The 15,211-nt window shown below is 41.6% G+C and overlaps 1 protein-coding gene across 2 annotated transcripts in view; it reads left to right on the forward strand.

The window, feature by feature from the left end:
• LOC311239347 (NADPH--cytochrome P450 reductase-like) overlaps positions 1-15,211 on the forward strand; it is an 85,429-nt gene that overhangs the window by 33,702 nt on the left and 36,516 nt on the right. For both annotated transcript variants that reach the window (XM_084327652.1, XM_084327653.1), the window contains 5 exons: positions 2,768-2,816; positions 3,989-4,117; positions 11,513-11,665; positions 13,837-13,961; positions 14,598-14,687. In XM_084327652.1, the coding sequence (XP_084183778.1) occupies positions 2,768-2,816; positions 3,989-4,117; positions 11,513-11,665; positions 13,837-13,961; positions 14,598-14,687 (546 nt within the window). The remainder of the gene's footprint in view (positions 1-2,767; positions 2,817-3,988; positions 4,118-11,512; positions 11,666-13,836; positions 13,962-14,597; positions 14,688-15,211) is intronic.

The raw sequence follows: 15,211 nt of genomic DNA on the forward strand, positions 1-15,211 counted from the left end.
TCCAAGAGTGAGAAACGGGAGACTGAGAGCCTCTTGGGGATGTCGTCATGTTATTTCTTTTTTTCTTTTTCTTTTGGTCAGTCGGGATCCAAATTGGGTCACACGGTCGGTCTCTGGTGGGTCTTCACGTCATACGAGGTCAAGCATGTTTTTTAATGAGCCCCGGTCCCAGGGTGAGACTTAAAGGAGTCTCTCGTGATTTTACATGGTCCAGGGATTGAAAAGGTCTAGGAATTCTTGGAATGATCGAGGATTCATTCATTCGAATGCGTTTTCTTTTTTGACATGGCGTAGAAAAAACCCTGTACATGAGAGTAATCATTAGGAGGATAACACTCAAAAGACATTCAGCCAATTTCCATTGTGGTCTTGTTGGGAGGGAACCGTTTTTAATGCCCTTTAGCCGTCTGGCTCTAAGCTAACGACACAAATAAAACCCTTGTTGAGTGATTCTGGAGCCGGCGGAACAGGCCTAGTTGATAATGGTTCAGACGGAACATGTTTAGCCATATTGGAATGCAGGGGCTTGAGGGCAAAGGCTTGCTTCGAATTTCTATCAGGAATTCACACCGCTCCTGGGAGTGCAATTCATATCAACCACGGGGGCCCCTTCATGGTGTGTTCAGCACTGATCCCACATGTCTGCAGCTCTGCCTCATTCATGCTCTCCGGAGGGATTCCTAATGTCGCACATTTGTTGTTATTTTGGCCTTGAGACGCGGAGCTGAAATGATGCGGATGTTTTTTTGTTTGTTTCGTTTTTCTATAAAGTTCTCAAGATGCAGCTCAAACTGCGAATAGCCCAACGATGAGGTCATATATTCTGGAAAAGTACATTTAGGATTCATCCAGTTTCTTCCGAAGCACGAGAGTTCACTCCATTAAATAACACGGGTCAGGCCCTTGTTGGGCTAGAAGAAGCGGGAGGGGGGGGTGGGAGCTAGTGTTCTCTCTTATCTTCCTGGGAATCTCTTGACATTGCACTCGGCTCCTGTTGGCTACCCTGTCGCCATAAGCCTATGAATACTGATGAATTAGAAATGAATTAGTTTTACTTTGGGATGCCGTCTACTATGCCGGTTGTCTTCTCATTATAATTTTCAGTTCATCAAGACCTTTGATGCCGAACGCTGCAGCTCTGCCTTTTATTTGGGGAGATAATGTCCCCCCCCCCTGCTTCCTTTCCCCTAATGGTGTTTGATCTGTCCCCTTTCCATAAATTAATTAGTGGATATAAATTGAATTAAAGGTCCACCGGGTCATTTTGGGGGGGTGGGTGCTCTGATAAGTCAAAATAACGTATGATATATCTTTAAAGGAACATCCCAAAATTATGGGAACTGCAGAGACTCATCTTAAGCGCAATGTTGGTTCACTTTGTTTCAAAGGGTGATGTTTTTGGATTTGTGTTGAGATTTTAAACGCCATTCAAGCATTTGTAACTACCGAGTTTCTGTAGAGGTAAATCTTTACACAGCTTTAGACTTGAAGAAAATCACGAGGTGTAGGCTAATCCATAAAATAAAGCCATTCCTCATCTTACTGACGTATTCCTATGTATCTGGAAGTTTATATAGTTGTCTGAGGTAGTTTGTTCTTTTCTGCTGTTTGTTTACTTTATGAGTAGGTCTAATACTTTGTGATTGCTCAATGCCTTGTTGAAATACTTGGTTGACTAATAGTCATAGACTAATCAATGTTTATTTTATTTAATAGACAAATATTTGAAGTTGTGTTTCCCACATACAATCATGCAGAGGGATCAACTAACAAGTCCTTGGTCAACTGGTCAATCACTGATTAATCCACTAAAAGGGAGTAGTCTTACAACTTAAAGGAGCACTCCAGACAAGTGTGTCCAAGTAGCCTCTGAGAGCGGTCCAGGTACACGCTAGCCTAGCTTAGCACGAGGACTGGAAGCAGTAGGGAGCAGCTAGAACTAGCTCAGTCAAAAGTGAACAAATACAACTTCCAACAACTGCTGCACAGAGATGAAACCGATGACGATCTTCTCGTCTGACTCTGGAGAAGATGGCAAATAAGTGCATTTCCCAAAATGTTGGAGAGTTCATTTTAACTTACCCTGGCCACGGCTTCATTTGCTCTTACAAGTTCATCTACAATTCATAGTATTCGAGACATCTTGGAAGGTAAACGACATGCGACTAATCGATAAAACAACACGTGATTTATTATAATTTAAAGGACAACCCCAGCCAACAAGCTCTGTTGGTGGCATTGTGCCATTTTGGTAGGAGGTGAGAATCCTACTGTATGAGGGGAGTGAGGACACTGTCGCCAGGCTGGGAGCCTCGTGCCCAGAGACGGTTTAGTACCCAAGACACCCTGGCTTAGGAGAAATAAAGCAGCAGAACCTTGTCTCTTGTGTCTCCTAAACCTGCGTGTTGTGTATTCCTAAACCTGCGTGTTGTGTATTCCTAGCCTTGTCACAGCGCAGCCATCCCAACCTCCACCAGTTAATGTTTACTTAGAAGATAGAAAGTACGTCTGCCTTTTCTCACATCCAAGGCCACATGGAAAATTTGAATGTCTCGTCTATCCCTGCAGAGAAGGAAAAGGATCAACCAACAACCTTTTTAATGTTTTAATAACATCCCAAAGGAAGTGTATGATTTAACATGTCGGCTACTTTTTGTGTTCGCAGTTCAGCTCAATGTTTTCATTGTCATTTTAGGCAACTGCTAATAACAGTTGACGATTGCCTGAGGACTCCGGAGTAAATCGTGTTTCACTCTCTTTCTTCCAGACCACCCTCCACACGAGAGACTAGTTTCATTGAGAAGATGAAAAAAACAGTGAGTAATTATTTCTTTTTGACTTGCTTCGATCAATGTGGTCAAAGAGCACGATGATTTATTAAACGGTCCTACCTACCGATCTGGCTTTGTCTAGACCTGTGTCTGGAAAGAGACTTCAGAGTCTGACAGGGTTTTCTTTCAAGTTGGCCTTGAGAAATGGCATTGGTTTTGACTGAATTCTTGTGGTTTGGCTAGGAGTTCAGACATCAAGAGGATGGCAAAAGAGAGCCCTCTATGTTATAGTTTTGTCTTTGTTTATTATGAAACATCATGGGAACATCGTAGAGCAAGGATAATGTACTCAATGTTTGGCACTCTGTGTGTAGTACTAGTGATGCACTCTATTCGGTTTGAATCGTGATGAAGAATAAATAATTATATTGTGTGTGTATATATATACAGGGTATCTGCGGGGTATTGAAACATATTCAATTCTCAATTTAAGGCCTTAAAAGGTAATTTGCACAGGTATACATTTTTGGGGGCGGGTGGGGCGGCTCAGCCTTATGATTCCTCCAAGATGATTGTAAATAGAAGCCATTTTGGCCACATTGAATTCCCAATAAGTGACGGCGCAGCGCACCCATCGCCTTTTGGTTGAAAACTCAAAGGTCCCAAACGGGAAGAATAATGCAATTACACCTGGTTGTAGTCGACATGGGGCAACATTTTTATGCAAAATGCATTTGACTATTTAAAGGAACACGCCAACATTTTGGGAAATTAGCTTATTGTCTTCTCCAGAGAGAGACAAGAAGATGGATACCAGTTTCCTCTCTCTGCGTTCAGTAGAAAGCTATCTGGCTGCATGTTAGCCTAGCTTAGCACAATGAATGGAAGCGGACATGACCAGTTAGCCAAGGCATTGTCCAACTAACACCTCTCCTGAAGGCTAACCGGTCATGTCCGCTTCCATTCATTGTGCTAAGCTAGACTAACATGCAGCCAGATAGCTTTCTACTGAACGCACAGAGAGGAAACTGGTATCTATCTTCGGTAAGCTAATTTCCCAAAATGTTGGCGTGTTCCTTTTTAAGGGGAGTAGCCTTTTCAATGAAAAACTGACAGGAATTTTTCCAACAAATCATCAATTGGCAAAACTGTCGAGTTGAAACCGTCTATGAACTAATCTTTGGGAGCGCGCTGTAAACCTGTCTGCATGTCAACAGGGGAAGAACATCGTGGTGTTCTACGGCTCTCAGACGGGCACGGGGGAGGAGTTTTCCAACAGATTGTCCAAAGACGCCCAGCGCTACGGCATGAAGGGCATGGCGGCCGACCCCGAGGAGTACGACATGGTGAGGACAGCCACAGTGGAGCCAAGAACATAAAACCACATGACCGATTTAACCGTTTCACTGCCCCACTACCAAACGGTTAACCCTTTCACTGCGACAATACAGAAGGTTAACACTTTCACTGCCACACGACAGCAGGTTAACCCTTTACTATCACACTACAGACGGTTAACCGAACGGTTAAACTGAGAAAAATGGCTTTAAAGTTATTTGACTATCCAGTGATTTTGTAGTTACTGCAATTCTTTATACCATTTTCCTCCTAAACAGAGCAAGATCGAACTCTGAAACTTTTGTCACAAGATAAAATGGATATTGAGGAGTTCAATTTAACTTAAATATACCATGGGTGTCATGGAATCCTAGGGTCATAACACTTCCTCAGCACATACATGATCACGGAAACAATCAATTCTTATTCACCTTATGTTTCTGTACAACAGCGATGCTGGTAGCTTGCCACCTTTTGTAATTCCACATCCTATGTGCCTGTGGCACCATATCTAGAAAGGGGTATATTAGCCTCTGGCAATTTTGAATGAAAAAGGGAATTGTTCTCTTTCTTCACAATTATCTTTTTACATTTGCGCAGAGAGACGCAAGCTCTACAGATGAGCTCCTCAAGAGACCTACTGTACCATGCCATTTGACCTGTGTTGTAAAATGTAGGTAGGAGGAGCTGAGACAATAGAGGGAGGGGTTGGTCTGCTTGCTGGCGGGCGTTTCACATTTCACGTTGTGTTGAGGCCATGCTGTACTTTTTCATGGGCATTTGGTTTTGAATTAACCATTATCACAGGGTTCGCACAAGGTCCTTGAAGTGCTTAAAGGAACACGCCACATTTTTTTGGGAAACCACTGCTGCGTGGGCTATTGTTTTTTGAAAAACAGGGCTTTTGAGGTGATGAAATCACTGCGCCCAGGCAGCAGTGGTTCAGCAAAATATATATCTGTATATATCTGCTTGGAAAACTAAAATGTCATTTTTTTATTAAAAAAATTCTCCACGTGGTAAATACATAGGTCACAACATGTTTACAGGTTTTAGTTTTAGGAGTTGTATTTTAGTGTATTTCGTGACTGTTGGGAACTAGGCTACACTGGCACACCTACTTTCAGTGAATGACGCTAAGCTAGGCTAACGGTGCGGCTGTTCCCTAAGCCTAATGCATGCACAGAGAAGAAAAAGGTATGTATCTACTTGTCTAACTCCAGGGTAGATGGCAAATAAGCTAATTTCCCAAAAAGTTGGCGTGTTCCTTTAAAGCTTGATTTTTTTTAAACAAATAAATCACTGAAAACTGAATCAAATCTAACTAATCGCTGTTTCGCACGCTCCAACTGCTTTTCCTCATTTCTTCGCGTGTGATGCTCTAGCTTGCTATAGCTGGCAAGCAGGCCAAGAAGATGCTTAAAAAAAACAGCATTTAAAAGTGAATTGTATCCTTTGAGTAACATCCTTGAAAATGAAAAATAGTGCTTGGAAAAGTACTTAAAAGTCATTGAATTTCATTTTGCGATGTCTGTGGGAACCCTTTTTTATCATATACAGCTATTTTGTCAAATGCAAAAAGAGAGTGGAAGCGATTGAGTCGGAGAGGAAGAGGGATGACATGTTTTTTTTTTTTTTTACGAGTTTCAAAGCCTTTCCTTGTTGTTAACAAGATGAATGTAGGCGCAACAGCGAGAAAGGAGTTAAAATATTTCTGTCTACCTCTCTGACTCGATCGCAGGTAACTTTTTATTAAGATCCAGCAATTTTCCTATTTCTCAAATATTTGAGTGACCCGTTTAGGTGATTGGATTCTCTCATTCCCCATACGTTATGCTCTTTCTCCAAAGCCTTGTTGATTACAAGTTGAACGGAGGCACGGCAGTGCGAAAGTGTCAATAAATAGCGATCTTTACTCTTTATCTTACATTCAACCTGCAAACATTTCACCTGCTTAGTTCATACATCTTCGTGTAACTGAACAATTATTGCTTTTGTGCATAGATTTATCAGTTTATTATACGATTTATCAGTTTATTATATGCCACATTTCATGTTGCTGAGCTTGTAGTGCAATCTACTCTGCCTGCCTTCTAGTAATGGACAATAACAATCTTTAAATACTTGACCTGCCACCATTTCACTTGCTTACTTCATACAATGTAATTGTAGCTAAGATATTAGCTGGAGCTTGTAGTGTGGTGAAATACCACAAACATCAACATGGACTGACGACGGCTGATTTCCATTGACCAATCAACGGTCTGCAGGTAGAGTTCCATAAAGCTGCCATGACATCAGATGGGTTATGTGAGGCAGCTCACAATGCAAGGCAGCCGGCTGTAATGTGGATGCCGGCTGAACTGTCCTGTCTTTGGCTAACGTTAGCTAGCTAGCAACATGCCGGCAATGTGGCAGTCCGTTGGCCACTTTTAGCCGCTCAATGCGCAATCGATATGTTTCCCCCCCCCCCTCGAAATGGTTGAATATGTGTGGTCCATGCTCAAACTACTGAGACACTTGGCGTTACCAAGACTGGAGGGTGATGTGGCTAGAAGACATTTCAATTACAGCCGGCAATGTCCTGTGAGCATTGTGCATTGTGGACTCCTCACACGACCCACCTGACGTCACGTCAGCTTTACGGAATGCTGCCTTTGTGTAGATGTAAATAAAAACACAGACAAAGATTGCCCCACAACAAATTAAACAATATGTTATAGGCAAAACCCAGAAATAAAACCAGAAAAGAACAGAGGTTAAAACTACCTCTAGTAATGTTGGCATGACATAATTTGTTACAGATTTGGTGCATCATTTAACCATTGATTTAACCAATTGATGAACAATTTATGAACGATCCCCCCCAAATCACCAAGACCTTGCGGAACACCTTAGAAAAGATTTGCATTCATCGGCGATCAGATGGCGAGTGCTTCTGTTCTAAAAATGGCTCAGAACCCCCCCAACCTCACCCAACCCGCTCTTTAAACAATGGAAGAGGCCCTCTGCCTCTCTCTCTCTCTCTCTCTCTCTGCAAAGTTGCAGCGCTCATGCTGTCATTGCTGTGTGACTTTTAGTGAGTTTTTTGTTGTTTTTGTGCAGTAGCTCATTCAGGACCTTAATTCAGGGCTTTAGCTGCATATGCAACCTTTTGGGGGGGAAATGTGAGTTCATATTTGACTTGGTGGCACTCGTTAAAGATTAAGATTAAACTGGACTTTGAACATGTCTTATTCATTCCACACATTGACAATGTCACCATGCACCGACACAAACACCCATCCTGTCGTCCTTCCCCCAAGGGCAGCCGAGAGCAGATAGGGGCTGCGGCGTGGGGCCGAGCCCGGGGACCAATCCAAGTGCTCCTATCCGTCTTAGTCAGGGATGCGACAGCGTTAGCGATCTGTTCTGCATGTTTTTCCACTGCGTTTATATTCTGGAGGGGAAACCCTTGCGAGCATGGGGAGAACATGCAAACTCCACACAAAGGCCCGGGAGATACCCCACCTGGGTACCTGGCAACGCAGAAACCTGGTCCCCAAGCGGGAATCGAACCCCGGACCTTCTAGCTGTGAGGCGACAGTGTTAACCACCACAAACTCGCTTGTGCAAGTGAGGGAGAAATCCCACACGGACGACGCAACTGTCTGGTCTAGTTCACAAGGAGAATGAGCTCAACTCAGCAGTTTTGTCCATATAGATGTATTATTTATTTTGTTATCCGCACTACTAGGGCTGGGCGATATGGCCTAAAATTTTTATCTCTGATTTGTTCACACCACATCCGATTTATGATTTTAATCTATTTTTTTCTCTTAAAAACTAGAAACGCCAAGGAAATCATTCAAATAAGCTTTGTTTTTATTTGACACAAAAAAACCAAGATGATTTTCCCTATTGGGATTGAAGTGCAAACCTAACTTTCACCAATCTTCACTTAAAAAAATTAAATAGTAATATATTAGGGCTGGCAATTTATCGCGTTAATTAGATTAATTAATTACACAGCAAATTATCGCGTTATGAAAATTAACTCAAAATTAATTACAAAAAATAAAAATAATAAAAAATCTTTAAGAATTTAATAAGAATGTAGAATACACATTTACAGACTTTTTTTTTAATATGGTCCATTTGCATGTTCTTGGTATCTGATTCTAGGGACATCTATGAATCTCAGGGAATGTATTTCCAGTGTCAGAAATACTGTGGGCTAGATCCACAAAGAATGGATTGCAAGTTGCACCCTTACTTACAATGCATTATGAATTGAAAATGGGTCTGCATCCCCTTAACAATTGTGTGTATTGAGCCGTACTGTATTGTACCCATTCTGCAATCTGTTAATAACATTTTCATTCAATTAATCAATCTGTGCGGTGATTGATTGAATGAAAATTGTATTTTGAGTAAATTGTAATGAACCAAATGAGAATATCAATACATTTTTTTTTTATCTTTGACTGTGAATAACACCATGCTCAAATTGACCAGACCTGAAAAATCTAAGCAAATTAATAGATGGAAGATGATTAAACAGAAGGTTTTGTAGATACAGTACTGAATTCTGCCATCCGGACACATATGATTATAGAATATAGAATATCAGGCATCAAATGGTTATGCGATTAAAATGCGATTAATTAGATTAATTAACACTATGATCGCCGATGACGAGTTAAGACGTCATTCCTAGCCATGCTCATTCTGCCGAAGACGCCGTAACTCGTCTTTGATGTCAATATTTCAAAAATCTGTGACCGAAATCATATTTCCCCTCCGGAGCCCTGAGACACACTGCAAAGCTCCACTCAACTCTCTAGCGGTTTAAGAGCGCCATCTGGTGGCCGATCGGCAGATCGCCAACCGGAAATGACCCTTTGAACCGGAAGTGCTCATCCATATGTGGTCCGGGCACTCGCTATCGTTAGAGACTCCGTCTTGACACAGTGAACATCGATCGGTGCAAATAACTCGAAAAAACAACATGATTTGGACGTATATACTATTATACAACCTGGAAATGGATCGGGCATTTCTCCATCCCATAATAGAAAAGATTCTGTTCCACGCTCATCTGCCAGCGGCGCGAGGAAGCCACGGTAAGATTCAGCGTTATATTCTAACGTGTTCCATATAAACTGCTATGATGAACATATGACCCACTCTGGATGAATCATCTAACGCTGCCCACCCCATCCGGTCATCATCAGATGATACGTAGAAACTTCTAGAACCACGTCCAGTTGAAATTTTTTATCTTGCGCCGATTGCTATCAAACTGTATTTCATCATCAATATAATGCATTTGGAGCTATAAATCAAGTTCTGGAGAAAGCTGCAGAAAACGATAAAAACATACTTATACTTTAGACCATATTTTAGTATGAATATGTGAATGAAAAATGTTAACGTTGCTACACCCTGAACAATAGATATAGGACATTGAATGGGCCATAATAATGGCAATTTAGCAATAGAATTAAAAAAGTTATAGCCCTGCAAAGAAGGGGAACTTCTCCATAGACATAGAGCTGGCGAGGGATGGTAAATTATGAATTTAACCCATGGCGATCAAAGTGTTAATTACAAATCCTGTAATTAATTAGATAAATTCTTTTAATCGCCTGACAGCACTATAATATATATATAAATGGTTACTCTTGATCAAACAAAGATGAATGTCCCTATTGGGATTAATAGTGCAATAACTTGCTTTTTCCCCAAACTTCACTTAAAACAAATAAAAGGTGCCTGTTGATCATCAAACGAGAATGAATTTCCCTATTGGGATTAATAAAGTGCAAATATAACTTTCACCAAACATCACTTTTTGTAAAATAAAAGGTGACTCTTGAAAAAAGAATTTTGTTGTTGTGAAAATCGATTTTCATCTAAAAAAATAAAATCTTCCAAAATCATGAATTCAAATTCATCGATTAATCGCCCAGCCCTACGCACTACTTGGCATCTTTGCCACAAAGTCCAGCAACCAGAAACGGAATCACAATTGGGAAAGTGGGCAGAAGTCATAGGTGATTTCCTGAGGGTGACGTACGAAAGGAAAAAGAATGTTACCTTTTGTTCTGCTTGTCAATCTGAAATGGATCTGATGAAGATCTAGAAGCGGTTCCGATTCACCGTCTCTCATTTTAACACTTTAAGTGCCGAAAACGTGTTTAGGCGTCCTTCCCCGCCATGCTCAAGTTGCAGAGGACGCCGTAACTCCTCTTTAATATCAATATTTCAAAAATCTGTGATCGGAATCATATTTTCCATCCGCAGCCTTCACACACAGTTCTGAGCTCCTCTCAAACCTCTAGCGGTTCAAGAGCGCCATCTGGTGGCCGATCGGCAGAAGCGCCAAACAGGAAGTTATGTGGTTGAAGTGCTGATCGTCCATATTACTTCCGGGCACTCTCTATAGGTCCCGGGACTCGATCTCGACACAATACATAGCGATCCGTTGCCAATAACTCGATAAACAACATGATTTGGACGTATATACTATTATACAACCTGGAAATAGATTGCGTATTTCTACATCCCATAATAGGAATATTTCAGTTGACACGCTCATCGTCCAACGGCGCGAGGAAGATACTGTAAGATTCAGCGTTATTTTTGAACGTGTTCGATATAAACTGCTCTGATGATCATATCACCCACACTAGATGAATGATATAACGCTGCCCACGGAATTATAAACGATCCCCCGCCCATCCGGTCATCATCAGATGATACGTAGAAACTTCTAGAAGTACGTCCAATTGAAATTTTTTATCTCGCACAGATTCCTACCAAACTGTATTTCATCATCAATATAATGCATTTGGGGCTATAAATCACGTTCTGGAGAAAGCTGCAGAAAGAGATGAAAACATACTTATACTTTAGACCATATTTTACTATGAATATGTGAATGAAAAAGTTTAACGTTGCTACACAATGAACAATACATATAGGACCTTGAATGGGCCCTAATAATGGCAATTTAGCAATAGAATTTAACAAGTTATAGCCCTGCAAAGAAGGGGAACTTTTCCATAGACAAATAGAGCTGGCAAGGGATGGTATATCATGAATGGTAGCATCAGAATGCAGACTTGTTGGTCTCTTTCAATACGACGTTCCATGGAGCCCGACTAGACTCAACATCGTTGGTTCAACGATCATAATCTCTTTAGTGTCATTGCATAACCACTTTCCAAGTGCTGTATTTACTAAATGACCATACTGATTTGATATCGTTTTCTTAATACGAATATTAGGCGAGTGATATTAAATATTAAGTGAGACAATATTTGAAACTATATTTGAGCTGAATGCATGTGAAACAAAGAAAACAAAGCCATCACATCCTTCCACTAACTCGTACTCTTGCTCTTGTGTGGCTCCAGGGTGAGTTGTCCCGTCTGTCGGAGATCAACAACTCCCTGGCCATCTTCTGCATGGCCACCTATGGGGAGGGAGACCCGACGGACAACGCCCAGGACTTCTATGACTGGCTGCAGGAGAACGACGACGAGGACCTGTCCGGAGTCAACTACACCGTGAGTGTTTCCGCCTTTAAAGCTACAATGTGTACGATTTAGGGATGCACCGGTCCGACTTTTTCAGTCCCGATACCTGGGCTTTGGGTATCTGCCGGTACAGAGTACCGATGCGATACCCATTGTTCAATTAATAAACTGTATGCCTCACTGTGTGGAAGAGACTGGGATCATTCTTTTGTGCAAGGCAACATCAGGCTTGACTTAAACCATTACTTTACTATCTTAGCAAAACAAAATGTAACAAATTAACACATGGATATAAATGTACTGAATTGTTATTTCTTATTTAATTTTTTTATAATATTATTATTAAAAAAATTATCCCATATATATATATATATATATATATATATATATATATATATTCCCCCCCCCCCCCCCCCCCCCCGATACCCGATCCAGCTATTTTAGTCATATCGGGGCCAATATCCGATATCAATATCGGACCGGTGCATCCCTAGTAAGATTGTTCCGTTTGAGTTTTTCTTTTGCTCCAAAATACATCTTAACATGGACACACTGACTTGACGGTCTACTGTGAGCGAGTTTCATTGACCAGAGTAGCAGCAGTGCAGAGATATTCCATTCCCAAGTTTCACTGGGAGGCTCTTCCTGCTAAACTATTAGTTGGAATAAGCGCACAATGTTGTGGTTGTTTAGTTAAGTCTACATTGTCCTCATTTGCCGGACTGTGCTGAAAGAGGACCACAGAGATTCAATAACCAGAAGTGCTTATTCCAACAAATTTCCCTTTTGAGTATCTCTGATTTGGTTAGAAGGGCAAGCCTCTCTTTGAAACTTCAGAATGGAATATATCTGCACTGCTGCTAAACAGGTCAATGAGACTCCTCACACTAGACCGTGAGTCAGTGTGTCCACCCTTAGATATGTTTTGGGGTAACATTAAAACAAAGAAATCTGTGATTGAAAATCATACACATTGTAGCTTTAAGCTGAAGATATTTGCCGTCCATTAGCGATTACCCAAGTGAAGTTAAGTTGTACTTTATTAATCCCCATGGGGAAATTATTCCTCTGTTTGACCCATCCAATGATCCAGTGGTCCAGCCATCCAGCGATAATATGTGTTAGCGGCCATAACAAGAATGTTAATATCGGTCATCCAACAGTGCTGCTAGCCACCTAGCCAGTGCACCACCGCCTCTCACTACTGTGCAGTGAAATGGCATAAACACATTTTCTTTTTAAATCACAATGTATTGAATGGGATCGAATTAAAAAAAATTGTGATTCATCATGCTTTATCGAGAATAGATTGATAATGGAATCGTGGCCCTAACAATCATAATCGAATCATGAGGTGAGGTCCCTGACTGCTCATTCCCCACTCTACTTTGTGTGCTGCACGCTGAAGAATGGGCTTTGAATGCTGGCTTCAGCTGTATGCCATGTGCGTGCTGTCTTTTCTAGTTTGCCATTGTTGGGGTCCAATGTCCCTGCTCCCAATTGAGTGAAGAATTTAACTTCTGACTGTGGGAAATCTAGCCTGATTCTCTAGCGTAGCCACATCCTTCCTTCTGCCATTCAGTCCCATTGTCTCTCGGTCCGAGACTGGCATGACTGCATTAATTAGAGAGGGAGAGACTGGGAGAGAGAGAGGAGGGAGGGAGAGAGAGGGGGGAGGGAAGGAAGGAGAGAGACGGAGAGAGACGGAGAGAGAGAGAGAGGGGGGGGGGGGGGGGGGGCGTCTTTTGTTTTGAAGGGGAATTTTGTCATTGTTGTACAAAAGAGTTCACAAGAGGACACATGAGCACATAAACTGCTAAAGGCAATATGCAGATGATTTATATAACCAAGCTGTCATGCTCTTGTATTTGAGCAACTTCTTGTTGGCACATCATTTGAACTGACTGAAACTCAAAAGTGCTTGTGCACACTTAATCAAATTAAACAATCCGTCTGTTTCTCGGTTGGGCAGCGTAGATATTATCCAGTTGTAGCCCACATGTAAACATGGTCATGGTGTGTGTGTGTACGTGTGTGTACGTGTGTGTGTGTGCGTGCCTGCGTACGTACGCGCACACGCGTGTGTGTACGTACGTGTTTGTGTGTGTGTGTGTGTCAGTAGTTTTCTACAGCAAAATCCGCTAGCAATCATGCCTACATCTGGTCGTTGACCTTATTACTGCATTCCGTCCTTCCTTCAGGTGTTTGGCCTGGGAAATAAGACGTATGAACACTACAACGCCATGGGGAAATATGTGGACAAGAGGCTGGAAGAACTAGGAGGCCAACGCATCTACGACCTGGGAATGGGAGATGACGATGGCAAGTGAGTGACCCACAAGAATAATTACTCTCAACAAGACTTTAATCACATGGATTTAAAAAAAAATAAGTGATCAGTGTCATAGATGCAAAGCATTGTCACAAAAAGTGATCTGCAGCGTTGCATAACGTTGCTAACGTTACGTTCTTCGCGTTGATAACGTACATTGCGAATGGTAACAAAGTTGATCTTGTTGGCTTAGCTAACGGAAGTTAACATTTATAACCTACCACACGTCTGAATTCAACTCTTGTTTCAATGCTGCTGTTTCAGAACCATGGACAGCACACTATTTACTCTCTATTCTTTGCAGAGGGGAGGCAACGTTAGCTTTAGCTTAGCCTAGTAGTAGAGCGATGTACCTTCTAGCTTTTGGTGGATGCTAGCTACTGACGTTAGCACCAACAGGCTGCAAAATTCTGTAACACATTCACAAACGTGTATTAATTCATCAGTTTCATAGCCTGGCTTTTTTTTGTGTCTTTACTTAGTATAGCAGCACACAGGGGTGGTGCTTTAGCGGCTAAAGGGCTTAACCAGATGGCTAACGATAGCTCTGTGTTGTTGACGTTATGTGGAAGTGTGATTGACGTTACGCAGCGTGAGCCTGACTCTCCTGGCTGGTTTGATGTTTTGCAGTCTGGAGGAAGACTTTGTCTCGTGGAGGGAGCAGTTCTGGCCAGCTGTCTGTGAGCACTTTGGAGTCGAGGCTTCTGGAGATGAATCCAGGTTCTTGCACATTTTCATTCTTGTTGTTGTCATTGTGATTGTTGTTGTTGTTGTTTGTTGTGCGTTTTAATTATTTCCCTTACCTCTGTGATGTATGTATCGTCTGTCTCTTTTCTATTTTATTTATAGAAAATGTTGTCCCCTTTCCCTGTTACCGTTCGAGAGTCCCTTTTGTCCTCTCACCAGGCCGTCATTGTAAATAATAATTTGTTCTTAACACATTGGCGACCACGGTTTGCAGTGTAATATGGTTCTGGACGACCAGGGTTTGTCAACAAACCGATGTACTTTCTAACCGCTATATATATACTTTATAGTATTGCTATCTGTCCATTCTCATTGTCACTTGAGTGCATAAACCGTGCCTTCATAATGGCTTAAAGAAAATAAAAATCCATCGGTTGGTTGTCATTTTATAGCGTCGTGAATATAAGCTTTATCGCAGTTTTCGTCTTGTCTTTTTTCTGGGAAGCTAGATATGAGGCTAAAGGCTAGTCACGTTATATCAAACGCCATTTCTGTTG

Source organism: Notolepis coatsorum (assembly GCF_963971535.1).
Source record: "Notolepis coatsorum genome assembly, chromosome: 1".
In the NCBI taxonomy this organism is placed as follows: Eukaryota; Metazoa; Chordata; class Actinopteri; order Aulopiformes; family Paralepididae; genus Notolepis; species Notolepis coatsorum.